This window comes from Salmo salar, chromosome 26, assembly GCF_965601325.2.
Source record: "Salmo salar chromosome 26, fSalSal1, whole genome shotgun sequence".
In the NCBI taxonomy this organism is placed as follows: Eukaryota; Metazoa; Chordata; class Actinopteri; order Salmoniformes; family Salmonidae; genus Salmo; species Salmo salar.
The window spans coordinates 40,712,796-40,729,375 of NC_138316.1; the positions used below are offsets into that span (position 1 = coordinate 40,712,796).

Sequence of the window (16,580 nt, forward strand, 5' to 3'; positions counted from 1 at the left end):
GGACAAAACATTGTTTTATTAAAGTGGCAGTTGGCATGAGAAACAACGTTGTCTAAATACAATTGCATGTTTGGTCTAGTTACATGAAGCATGGTAAATGTCTGTTTAATCCGATATATGTTATGAAATATTTCTCTGAAGATGGGTGTATTGGGGAGTTACTGCAGCTGGACCAAGGGGGATGGAGCCCATTATGATGGTCCTGGTCCGTCCTGAAGCTACGTTATTTATTTTCTCGTACGTAAATCCGTGTGCAAACCACGTCGTCTGCCCCAAAGGTCTGAAAAAGAAGGGAGAGGGACAAAGGATTCCAGTTATCTCATCAACAGAAGTGTTTCCTGCTGTTGTAGATCAGATTTTGAACCTTCAGATAAGAACACAGGACCATTTTGTGTTCATCTCAAATATGACAACTGGTGTCAAGTGAGATAAATAAAAAATATATACACTGCTCAAAAAAATAAAGGGAACACTTAAACAACACAATGTAACTCCAAGTCAATCACACTTCTGTGAAATCAAACTGTCCACTTAGGAAGCAACACTGATTGACAATAAATTTCACATGCTGTTGTGCAAATGGAATAGACAACAGGTGGAAATTATAGGCAATTAGCAAGACACCCCCAATAAAGGAGTGGTTCTGCAGGTGGGGACCACAGACCACTTCTCAGTTCCTATGCTTCCTGGCTGATGTTTTGGTCACTTTTGAATGCTGGCAATGCTTTCACTCTAGTGGTAGCATGAGACGGAGTCTACAACCCACACAAGTGGCTCAGGTAGTGCAGCTCATCCAGGATGGCACATCAATGCGAGCTGTGGTAAGAAAGTTTGCTGTGTCTGTCAGCGTAGTGTCCAGAGCATGGAGGCGCTACCAGGAGACAGGCCAGTACATCAGGAGACGTGGAGGAGGCCGTAGGAGGGCAACAACCCAGTAGCAGGACCGCTACCGCCGCCTTTGTGCAAGGAGGACCAGGAGAAGCACTGCCAGACCCCTGCAAAATTACCTCCAGCAGGCCACAAATGTGCATGTGTCTGCTCAAACGGTCAGAAACAGACTCCATGAGGGTGGTATGAGGGCCCGACGTCCACAGGTGGGGGTTGTGCTTACAGCCCAACACTGTGCAGGACGTTTGGCATTTGCCAGAGAACACCAAGATTGGCAAATTCGCCACTGGCGCCCTGTGCTCTTCACAGATGAAAGCAGGTTCACACTGAGCACGTGACAGACGTGACAGAGTCTGGAGACGCCGTGGAGAACTTCTGCTGCCTGCAACATCCTCCAGCATGACCGGTTTGGCGGTGGGTCAGTCATGGTGTGGGGTGGCATTTCTTTGGGGGGCCGCACAGCCCTCCATGTGCTCGCCAGAGGTAGCCTGACTGCCGTTAGGTACCGAGATAAGATCCTCAGACCCCTTGTGAGACCATATGCTGGTGCGGTTGGCCCTGGGTTCCTCCTAATGCAAGACAATGCTAGACCTCATGTGGCTGGAGTGTGTCAGCAGTTCCTGCAAGAGGAAGGCATTGATGCTATGGACTGGCCCGCCCGTTCCCCAGACCTGAATCCAATTGAGCACATCTGGGACATCATGTCTCGCTCCATCCACCAACGCCACGTTGCACCACAGACTGTCCAGGAGTTGGCGGATGCTTTAGTCCAGGTCTGGGAGGAGATCCCTGAGGAGACCATCCGCCACCTCATCAGGAGCATGACCAGGCGTTGTAGAGAGGTCATACAGGCACGTGGAGGCCACACACACTACTGAGCCTCATTTTGACTTGTTTTAAGGACATTACATCAAAGTTGGATCAGCCTGTAGTGTGGTTTTCCACTTTAATTTTGAGTGTGACTCCAAATCCAGACCTCCTCCAATTGGATTTCCATTGATTATTTTTGTGTGATTTTGTTGTCAGCACATTCAACTATGTAAAGAAAAAAGTATTTAATAAGATTATTTCTTTCATTCAGATCTAGGATGTGTTGTTTAAGTGTTCCCTTTATTTTTTTGAGCAGTATATATACTTCTTGTTCAAACTCTCATTGTGACAGAATGGAAGACTGCTTTAGCACACAACTGGTTGAGATTTCCTGTCCAAAAACAGTCAATTTGGCACATGGCAGCTGCTACAGTATCAGTGAATTAATGAGGGAAGAGGGGAAATGATCGAGATGTGTGGGTGGCAGAGGCGCATCAAGCCCCCAAAGATTTATGGTACTTTAAGAGGTGCAGCAAGCCTGCAACCGAACTTGTCAGCACCACAGATCATCATTACCCCAGCACCCAGGGAGGGAGGGAGGAAAGTAAGTATCATTCGGGTTTAAAGAATGGCGCTAAGATGGAGCCATCTGCAGTGTGCAGCAAGTGTCCAGGGAGACATTAACGTGAGATGCGTCATGGTCCACTGGCGTTTTCTAACACAACATGATCAATGAGGCACATTATTGCGGGCAGGCAGACAGCCAGTAGCTTTTAACCCTCCACACACACCGTTGGAGGTAAAGGTCTGTATCAGGCACTGGAGAAGGAAATGCCCCTCCCCCCCTCTTACATTGGGGCTTCGATACTTTACAGGACAACAGCATGGTAGATAACGTGAACAGTGTGTCAGTCAGGAACACATGCAGTATCAGTAACTACAGGACAACAGCATGGTAGATAATGTGAACAGTGTGTCAGTCAGGAACACATGCAGTATCAGTAACTACAGGAAAACAGCATGGTAGATAATGTGAACAGTGTGTCAGTCAGGAACACATGCAGTATCAGTAACTACAGGACAACAGCATGGTAGATAATGTGAACAGTGTGTCAGTCAGGAACACATGCAGTATCAGTAACTACAGGACAACAGCATGGTAGATAACGTGAACAGTGTGTCAGTCAGGAACACATGCAGTATCAGAGTAACTACAGGACAACAGCATGGTAGATAACGTGAACAGTGTGTCAGTCAGGAACACATGCAGTATCAGTAACTACAGGAAAACAGCATGGTAGATAATGTGAACAGTGTGTCAGTCAGGAACACATGCAGTATCAGTAACTACAGGACAACAGCATGGTAGATAACGTGAACAGTGTGTCAGTCAGGAACACATGCAGTATCAGAGTAACTACAGGACAACAGCATGGTAGATAACGTGAACAGTGTGTCAGTCAGGAACACATGCAGTATCAGTAACTACAGGACAACAGCATGGTAGATAACGTGAACAGTGTGTCAGTCAGGAACACATGCAGTATCAGTAACTACAGGACAACAGCATGGTAGATAATGTGAACAGTGTGTCAGTCAGGAACACATGCAGTATCAGTAACTACAGGACAACAGCATGGTAGATAACGTGAACAGTGTGTCAGTCAGGAACACATGCAGTATCAGTAACTACAGGACAACAGCATGGTAGATAACGTGAACAGTGTGTCAGTCAGGAACACATGCAGTATCAGAGTAACTACAGGCACATCCCCTGCTGCCCGTCCTATTAAACTAAACTAGTCCCCCGAGATTTCTCCATGCTAATGAACACATCCTGGACTCCATCCGTCTTACATCACTGGATACAGTAAAGCCAGTACATACGGTCTTCATTACTTCCTTCCCCCAACCCCCCTCCATCCCTCTTCCCCTCCATCCCTCCTTCCCTTCCTCCTTCAAAGCTTAATTTCCTCATCAGCTCATAGATGCTTTGACATGAGCCACCTGCATTTCCGTTTTCCTGGCCAGGTCCAGATTCCTTTGTCACCGGAAGGAGAGGAGGCTTGTTTTAGTGGAGGATGAGGCGCTGCCCATTAGCTCCCTGGAATTAATAAACAAATTGTTTAAATTGTTCAAATTTAGATCCATTGCTTGTGAGAACAAAATTCTGGAGTTATGTGGGGGATCAACCTTTCAAGAGGTTTGTTTTTCCATGTGTGGGACCTGGGAAGAAGTGTATCGTGGCACCTTGTTTGTCATCAAATGGGTTTTGCTGCATGTGGATGGGCAGATGCAGTGGTGACTTTTGTCACATCCTGACCAGCAGATGGAGCTATTGTATTAGTTTTGGGGTCAGGACGTGGCAGTTTTTGTATGTGAATGATTGTGTTGTTGATTGGGACTTGCAATTGAAGGCAGGTGTGTTGAGTTGCCTTTGATTGGAAGTCCTATATAGGTGTGTGTGTTTTTCTTTGGGGTTGTGGGTGGTTGTTTTTGCACTGCGTTTCATAGCCTGCAGAACTGTTGCTGTTGTCACCTTTATTGTTTTGTCAAGTGGATGCTTTACTCCTTTTTTTAAATTAAATATGAGTATTCACATACCTGCTGCGCCTTGGTCTTCTCTCCATGACAACTTCTGTTACAACTTTCTCCATATTGCGGTAATTCAATAAGAAAAAGTCATGGTTCCCACCTTTTGAGACCCTACCGAGTTGAGCATTTAGTGAAAAAGTATTTTCCTCCACAGTAAAACACAAGATTGTGTGCCTAGCGGGAAAAATGTTTGACATCAAAAAACAACAGGTGTTACACTGACCTCTCCCTCTAATATTGGACAAAACTCTGAGCCAACCTCATGATCCCTTCTCTAAACAATCAGACAGTTGTCCAACAACGGCCTCACAGACCTATCATATGGCTCAATATGCACAGAACTACACACCCTTGAGTTGAAACACACACGTCATGAGTGTTGCAAAGTCCAAGCATGCTATCCAGAAAGGAGTCCCTTACATAGAGGCTTTCCTCTTGATTTCCCTCTGGGCTTTGTAAGAGTCAATAAAGAGGTTATCCTCATCACTTAGAAACTGGAATCTAAGGTTATTGGCCCCATTTATTGTTGTCAATCTGGTCTATAAAATTAAAACAGGCCAGAAGTTTCCAGAAAGCACATTTATTTTTTAATATGAAAGCCAGTGTCGTGAAGAAGTCAAGAAGTGTTTTTGATGGATGTAAGGACCTGGTATGTGAGGAGCTTAACAGCCAACATATATTTTTGTGCAGTATAATATCAGCCTGTACCAATACATCAAAGAGCAAGCTTTGAAATCCCTTAGGAACCCTTTTAGAGGTGTTCGTAACAGTGACAATAGTTTCTGAGTTAGGCTGTGCAGAGCAAAATCCATCATATGGAGTGTTCTGGTGGAAAAGCTTGTCTTAGCTTTGATGTCAAGCGTCTGTTTGAACCTACAGTATAATCTCTTGGGGCATAGTATGAAGTGCAGGCCTACTCTCTTTAGGGTTCAGAATGAAGTGTTAACACTAACAGTGTGGGGTACCAGTACACCAAGTCTGGAACCAACAGGATGCACTTCTACCCCCAAGCCATTAGACTGCTAAATAGCTAATCAAATGGCTACCCAGACTACCTGCATTGACCCTTTATTTTTGCACCAACTCTCTTGCACTGACTCTATGCACACACACTGGACTCCACACACACTGTTCTCTACACACACACTGGACTCTACACACACACTGGACTCTACACACACACACACTGGACTCTACACACACTGTTCTCTACACACACACTGGACTCTACACACACACTGTTCTCTACACACACACACTGGACTCTAAACACAAACTGGACTCTACACACACACACTGGAGTCTACCACACACACTGGACTCTACACACACACTGTTCTCTACACACACACTGGACTCTACACACACACTGGACTCTACACACACACTGGACTCTACACACACACACTGGACTCTACACACACACTGGACTCTACACACACACTGTTCTCTACACACACACTGGACTCTACACACACACTGTTCTCTAAACACACACTGTTCTCTAAACACACACTGGACTCTACACACACACTGGACTCTACACACACACTGTTCTCTACACACACACTGGACTCTACACACACACTGGACTCTACCACACACACTGGACTCTACACACACACTGTTCTGTACACACACACTGGACTCTACACACACACTGGACTCTACACACACACACTGGACTCTACCACACACACTGGACTCTACACACACACTGGACTCTACACACACACTGGACTCTACACACACACTGGACTCTGCCACACACACTGGACTCTACACACACACTGGACTCTACACACACACACACACTGGACTCTACACAGACACTGGACTCTACACACACACACTGGACTCTACACACACACTGTTCTCTACACACACACTGGACTATACACACACACTGGACTCTACACACACACTGTTCTCTACACACACACTGGACTCTACACACACACTGGACTCTACACACACACTGGACTCTACACACACACTGGACTCTACCACACTGGACTCTACCACACACATTGTTCTCTACACACACACTGGACTCTACACACACACACTGGACTCTACACACACACTGGACTCTACACACACACTGGACTCTACACACACACTGGACTCTACACACACACTGTTCTCTACACACACACTGGACTCTACACACACACTGGACTCTACACACACACTGTTCTCTACACACACACTGGACTCTACACACACACTGGACTCTACACACACACTGGACTCTACCACACACTGGACTCTACCACACACTGGACTCTACACACACACTGGACTCTACACACACACTGGACTCTACCACACACTGGACTCTACCACACACACTGGACTCTACACACACACTGGACTCTACACACACACTGGACTCTACACACACACTGGACTCTACACACACACTGGACTCTACACACACACTGTTCTCTACACACACACTGGACTCTGCCACACACACTGGACTCTACCACACACACTGGACTCTACCCACACACTGGACTCTACACACACACTGGACTCTGCCACACACACTGGACTCTACACACACACTGGACTCTACACACACACTGGACTCTACCACACACTGGACTCTACCACACACTGGACTCTACCACACACTGGACTCTACACACACACTGGACTCTACCACACACTGGACTCTACCACACACTGGACTCTACACACACACTGGACTCTACCACACACTGGACTCTACCACACACTGGACTCTACCACACACTGGACTCTACACACACACTGGACTCTACCACACACTGGACTCTACCACACACTGGACTCTACACACACACTGGACTCTACACACACACTGGACTCTACACACACACTGGACTCCACACACACACTGGACTCCACACACACACTGGACTCTACACACACACTGGACTCTACCACACACTGGGCTCTACACACACACTGGACTCTACACACACACTGGACTCTACCACACACTGGGCTCTACACACACACTGGACTCTACACACACACTGGACTCTACCACACACACTGGACTCTACACACACACTGGACTCTACCACACACTGGGCTCTACACACACACTGGACTCTACACACACACTGGACTCTACCACACACACTGGGCTCTACACACACACTGGACTCTACACACACACTGGACTCTACCACACACACTGGACTCTACACACACACTGGACTCTACACACACACTGGACTCTACACACACACTGTTCTCTACACACACACTGCACTCTACACACACACTGGACTCTACCACACACACTGGGCTCTACACACACACTGGACTCTACACACACACTGGACTGTACCACACACACTGTTCTCTACACACACACTGGACTATACACACACACTGGACTCTACACACACACTGTTCTCTACACACACACTGCACTCTACACACACACTGGACTCTACACACACACTGGACTCTACACACACACTGGACTCTACCACACACACTGGACTCTACACACACACTGGACTCTACACACACACACACACTGGACTCTACACACACACTGGACTCTACCACACTGGACTCTACCACACACATTGTTCTCTACACACACACTGGACTCTACACACACACACTGGACTCTACACACACACTGGACACTGGACTCTACACACACACTGGACTCTACACACACACTGTTCTCTACACACACACTGGACTCTACACACACACTGGACTCTACACACACACTGTTCTCTACACACACACTGGACTCTACACACACACTGGACTCTACACACACACTGGACTCTACCACACACTGGACTCTACCACACACTGGTCTCTACACACACACTGGACTCTACACACACACTGGACTCTACACACACACACTGGACTCTACCACACACACTGGACTCTACACACACACTGGACTCTACACACACACTGGACTCTACACACACACTGGACTCTACACACACACTGGACTCTACACACACACTGTTCTCTACACACACACTGGACTATACACACACACTGGACTCTACACACACACTGTTCTCTACACACACACTGGACTCTACACACACACTGGACTCTACACACACACTGGACTCTACCACACTGGACTCTACCACACACATTGTTCTCTACACACACACTGGACTCTACACACACACACTGGACTCTACACACACACTGGACTCTACACACACACTGTTCTCTACACACACACTGGACTCTACACACACACTGGACTCTACACACACACTGGACTCTACACACACACTGTTCTCTACACACACACTGGACTCTACACACACACTGGACTCTACACACACACTGGACTCTACCACACACTGGACTCTACCACACACTGGACTCTACACACACACTGGACTCTACACACACACTGGACTCTACACACACACTGGACTCTACCACACACTGGACTCTACCACACACACTGGACTCTACACACACACTGGACTCTACACACACACTGGACTCTACACACACACTGGACTCTACACACACACTGTTCTCTACACACACACTGCACTCTACACACACACTGGACTCTACACACACACTGGACTCTACACACACACTGGACTCTACCACACACACTGGACTCTACCCACACACTGGACTCTACACACACACACACACTGGACTCTACACACACACTGGACTCTACCACACTGGACTCTACCACACACATTGTTCTCTACACACACACTGGACTCTACACACACACACTGGACTCTACACACACACTGGACTCTACACACACACTGGACTCTACACACACACTGTTCTCTACACACACACTGGACTCTACACACACACTGGACTCTACACACACACTGTTCTCTACACACACACTGGACTCTACACACACACTGGACTCTACACACACACTGGACTCTACCACACACTGGACTCTACCACACACTGGACTCTACACACACACTGGACTCTACACACACACTGGACTCTACCACACACACTGGACTCTACACACACACTGGACTCTACACACACACTGGACTCTACACACACACTGGACTCTGCCACACACACTGGACTCTACACACACACTGGACTCTACACACACACACACACTGGACTCTACACAGACACTGGACTCTACACACACACTGGACTCTACACACACACTGTTCTCTACACACACACTGGACTATACACACACACTGGACTCTACACACACACTGTTCTCTACACACACACTGGACTCTACACACACACTGGACTCTACACACACACTGGACTCTACACACACACTGGACTCTACCACACTGGACTCTACCACACACATTGTTCTCTACACACACACTGGACTCTACACACACACACTGGACTCTACACACACACTGGACTCTACACACACACTGGACTCTACACACACACTGTTCTCTACACACACACTGGACTCTACACACACACTGGACTCTACACACACACTGTTCTCTACACACACACTGGACTCTACACACACACTGGACTCTACACACACACTGGACTCTACCACACACTGGACTCTACCACACACTGGACTCTACACACACACTGGACTCTACACACACACTGGACTCTACACACACACTGGACTCTACCACACACTGGACTCTACCACACACACTGGACTCTACACACACACTGGACTCTACACACACACTGGACTCTACACACACACTGGACTCTACACACACACTGGACTCTACACACACACTGTTCTCTACACACACACTGGACTCTGCCACACACACTGGACTCTACCACACACACTGGACTCTACACACACACTGGACTCTACACACACACTGGACTCTGCCACACACACTGGACTCTACACACACAGTGGACTCTACACACACACTGGACTCTACCACACACTGGACTCTACCACACACTGGACTCTACCACACACTGGACTCTACACACACACTGGACTCTACCACACACTGGACTCTACCACACACTGGACTCTACACACACACTGGACTCTACCACACACTGGACTCTACCACACACTGGACTCTACCACACACTGGACTCTACCACACACTGGACTCTACACACACAATGGACTCTACCACACACTGGACTCTACCACACACTGGACTCTACACACACACTGGACTCTACACACACACTGGACTCTACACACACACTGGACTCCACACACACACTGGACTCTACACACACACTGGACTCTACACACACACTGGACTCTACCACACACTGGGCTCTACACACACACTGGACTCTACACACACACTGGACTCTACCACACACTGGGCTCTACACACACACTGGACTCTACACACACACTGGACTCTACCACACACACTGGACTCTACACACACACTGGACTCTACCACACACTGGGCTCTACACACACACTGGACTCTACACACACACTGGACTCTACCACACACACTGGGCTCTACACACACACTGGACTCTACACACACACTGGACTCTACCACACACACTGGACTCTACACACACACTGGACTCTACACACACACTGGACTCTACACACACACTGTTCTCTACACACACACTGGACTATACACACACACTGGACTCTACACACACACTGGACTCTACCACACACTGGGCTCTACACACACACTGGACTCTACACACACACTGGACTCTACCACACACTGGGCTCTACACACACACTGGACTCTACACACACACTGGACTCTACCACACACACTGGACTCTACACACACACTGGACTCTACCACACACTGGGCTCTACACACACACTGGACTCTACACACACACTGGACTCTACACACACACTGGACTCTGCCACACACACTGGACTCTACACACACAGTGGACTCTACACACACACTGGACTCTACCACACACTGGACTCTACCACACACTGGACTCTACCACACACTGGACTCTACACACACACTGGACTCTACCACACACTGGACTCTACCACACACTGGACTCTACACACACACTGGACTCTACCACACACTGGACTCTACCACACACTGGACTCTACCACACACTGGACTCTACCACACACTGGACTCTACACACACAATGGACTCTACCACACACTGGACTCTACCACACACTGGACTCTACACACACACTGGACTCTACACACACACTGGACTCTACACACACACTGGACTCCACACACACACTGGACTCTACACACACACTGGACTCTACACACACACTGGACTCTACCACACACTGGGCTCTACACACACACTGGACTCTACACACACACTGGACTCTACCACACACTGGGCTCTACACACACACTGGACTCTACACACACACTGGACTCTACCACACACACTGGACTCTACACACACACTGGACTCTACCACACACTGGGCTCTACACACACACTGGACTCTACACACACACTGGACTCTACCACACACACTGGGCTCTACACACACACTGGACTCTACACACACACTGGACTCTACCACACACACTGGACTCTACACACACACTGGACTCTACACACACACTGGACTCTACACACACACTGTTCTCTACACACACACTGGACTATACACACACACTGGACTCTACACACACACTGTTCTCTACACACACACTGGACTATACACACACACTGGACTCTACACACACACTGTTCTCTACACACACACTGCACTCTACACACACACTGGACTCTACACACACACTGGACTCTACACACACACTGGACTCTACCACACACACTGGACTCTACACACACACTGGACTCTACACACACACACACACTGGACTCTACACACACACTGGACTCTACCACACTGGACTCTACCACACACATTGTTCTCTACACACACACTGGACTCTACACACACACACTGGACTCTACACACACACTGGACTCTACACACACACTGGACTCTACACACACACTGTTCTCTACACACACACTGGACTCTACACACACACTGGACTCTACACACACACTGTTCTCTACACACACACTGGACTCTACACACACACTGGACTCTACACACACACTGGACTCTACCACACACTGGACTCTACCACACACTGGACTCTACACACACACTGGACTCTACACACACACTGGACTCTACCACACACACTGGGCTCTACACACACACTGGACTCTACACACACACTGGACTCTACCACACACACTGGACTCTACACACACACTGGACTCTACACACACACTGGACTCTACACACACACTGTTCTCTACACACACACTGCACTCTACACACACACTGGACTCTACCACACACACTGGGCTCTACACACACACTGGACTCTACACACACACTGGACTGTACCACACACACTGTTCTCTACACACACACTGGACTATACACACACACTGGACTCTACACACACACTGTTCTCTACACACACACTGCACTCTACACACACACTGGACTCTACACACACACTGGACTCTACACACACACTGGACTCTACCACACACACTGGACTCTACACACACACTGGACTCTACACACACACACACACTGGACTCTACACACACACTGGACTCTACCACACTGGACTCTACCACACACATTGTTCTCTACACACACACTGGACTCTACACACACACACTGGACTCTACACACACACTGGACTCTACACACACACTGGACTCTACACACACACTGTTCTCTACACACACACTGGACTCTACACACACACTGGACTCTACACACACACTGTTCTCTACACACACACTGGACTCTACACACACACTGGACTCTACACACACACTGGACTCTACCACACACTGGACTCTACCACACACTGGACTCTACACACACACTGGACTCTACACACACACTGGACTCTACACACACACACTGGACTCTACCACACACACTGGACTCTACACACACACTGGACTCTACACACACACTGGACTCTACACACACACTGGACTCTGCCACACACACTGGACTCTACACACACACTGGACTCTACACACACACACACACTGGACTCTACACAGACACTGGACTCTACACACACACTGGACTCTACACACACACTGTTCTCTACACACACACTGGACTATACACACACACTGGACTCTACACACACACTGTTCTCTACACACACACTGGACTCTACACACACACTGGACTCTACACACACACTGGACTCTACCACACTGGACTCTACCACACACATTGTTCTCTACACACACACTGGACTCTACACACACACACTGGACTCTACACACACACTGGACTCTACACACACACTGTTCTCTACACACACACTGGACTCTACACACACACTGGACTCTACACACACACTGGACTCTACACACACACTGTTCTCTACACACACACTGGACTCTACACACACACTGGACTCTACACACACACTGGACTCTACCACACACTGGACTCTACCACACACTGGACTCTACACACACACTGGACTCTACACACACACTGGACTCTACACACACACTGGACTCTACCACACACTGGACTCTACCACACACACTGGACTCTACACACACACTGGACTCTACACACACACTGGACTCTACACACACACTGGACTCTACACACACACTGTTCTCTACACACACACTGCACTCTACACACACACTGGACTCTACACACACACTGGACTCTACACACACACTGGACTCTACCACACACACTGGACTCTACACACACACTGGACTCTACACACACACACACACTGGACTCTACACACACACTGGACTCTACCACACTGGACTCTACCACACACATTGTTCTCTACACACACACTGGACTCTACACACACACACTGGACTCTACACACACACTGGACTCTACACACACACTGGACTCTACACACACACTGTTCTCTACACACACACTGGACTCTACACACACACTGGACTCTACACACACACTGTTCTCTACACACACACTGGACTCTACACACACACTGGACTCTACACACACACTGGACTCTACCACACACTGGACTCTACCACACACTGGACTCTACACACACACTGGACTCTACACACACACTGGACTCTACCACACACACTGGACTCTACACACACACTGGACTCTACACACACACTGGACTCTACACACACACTGGACTCTGCCACACACACTGGACTCTACACACACACTGGACTCTACACACACACACACACTGGACTCTACACAGACACTGGACTCTACACACACACTGGACTCTACACACACACTGTTCTCTACACACACACTGGACTATACACACACACTGGACTCTACACACACACTGTTCTCTACACACACACTGGACTCTACACACACACTGGACTCTACACACACACTGGACTCTACACACACACTGGACTCTACCACACTGGACTCTACCACACACATTGTTCTCTACACACACACTGGACTCTACACACACACACTGGACTCTACACACACACTGGACTCTACACACACACTGGACTCTACACACACACTGTTCTCTACACACACACTGGACTCTACACACACACTGGACTCTACACACACACTGTTCTCTACACACACACTGGACTCTACACACACACTGGACTCTACACACACACTGGACTCTACCACACACTGGACTCTATCACACACTGGACTCTACACACACACTGGACTCTACACACACACTGGACTCTACACACACACTGGACTCTACCACACACTGGACTCTACCACACACACTGGACTCTACACACACACTGGACTCTACACACACACTGGACTCTACACACACACTGGACTCTACACACACACTGGACTCTACACACACACTGTTCTCTACACACACACTGGACTCTGCCACACACACTGGACTCTACCACACACACTGGACTCTACACACACACTGGACTCTACACACACACTGGACTCTGCCACACACACTGGACTCTACACACACAGTGGACTCTACACACACACTGGACTCTACCACACACTGGACTCTACCACACACTGGACTCTACCACACACTGGACTCTACACACACACTGGACTCTACCACACACTGGACTCTACCACACACTGGACTCTACACACACACTGGACTCTACCACACACTGGACTCTACCACACACTGGACTCTACCACACACTGGACTCTACCACACACTGGACTCTACCACACACTGGACTCTACACACACAATGGACTCTACCACACACTGGACTCTACCACACACTGGACTCTACACACACACTGGACTCTACACACACACTGGACTCTACACACACACTGGACTCCACACACACACTGGACTCCACACACACACTGGACTCTACACACACACTGGACTCTACCACACACTGGGCTCTACACACACACTGGACTCTACACACACACTGGACTCTACCACACACTGGGCTCTACACACACACTGGACTCTACACACACACTGGACTCTACCACACACACTGGACTCTACACACACACTGGACTCTACCACACACTGGGCTCTACACACACACTGGACTCTACACACACACTGGACTCTACCACACACACTGGGCTCTACACACACACTGGACTCTACACACACACTGGACTCTACCACACACACTGGACTCTACACACACACTGGACTCTACACACACACTGGACTCTACACACACACTGTTCTCTACACACACACTGGACTATACACACACACTGGACTCTACACACACACTGTTCTCTACACACACACTGGACTATACACACACACTGGACTCTACACACACACTGTTCTCTACACACACACTGCACTCTACACACACACTGGACTCTACACACACACTGGACTCTACACACACACTGGACTCTACCACACACACTGGACTCTACACACACACTGGACTCTACACACACACACACACTGGACTCTACACACACACTGGACTCTACCACACTGGACTCTACCACACACATTGTTCTCTACACACACACTGGACTCTACACACACACACTGGACTCTACACACACACTGGACTCTACACACACACTGGACTCTACACACACACTGTTCTCTACACACACACTGGACTCTACACACACACTGGACTCTACACACACACTGTTCTCTACACACACACTGGACTCTACACACACACTGGACTCTACACACACACTGGACTCTACCACACACTGGACTCTACCACACACTGGACTCTACACACACACTGGACTCTACACACACACTGGACTCTACACACACACACTGGACTCTACCACACACACT

General features: G+C 48.6%; 1 protein-coding gene across 2 annotated transcripts in view; it reads right to left on the reverse strand.

Annotated features, from left to right (window-relative positions):
- Position 1: 1 nt before the first annotated feature.
- Positions 2–16,580, reverse strand: part of LOC123730765 (cellular retinoic acid-binding protein 1) — a 31,776-nt gene continuing 15,197 nt past the window's right edge. Inside the window, exons 4-5 of one of the 2 annotated variants that reach the window (XR_014382857.1) lie at positions 3,706–3,802; positions 2–280 (exon numbers count right to left, since the gene is read on the reverse strand). Coding sequence is in view for 1 of the 2 variants with exons in the window: in XM_045708520.2 (XP_045564476.1) it covers positions 224–280 (57 nt within the window). In the remaining variant the exon portion in view is untranslated. The remainder of the gene's footprint in view (positions 281–3,705; positions 3,803–16,580) is intronic. The other variant, XM_045708520.2, reaches the window with a different exon arrangement.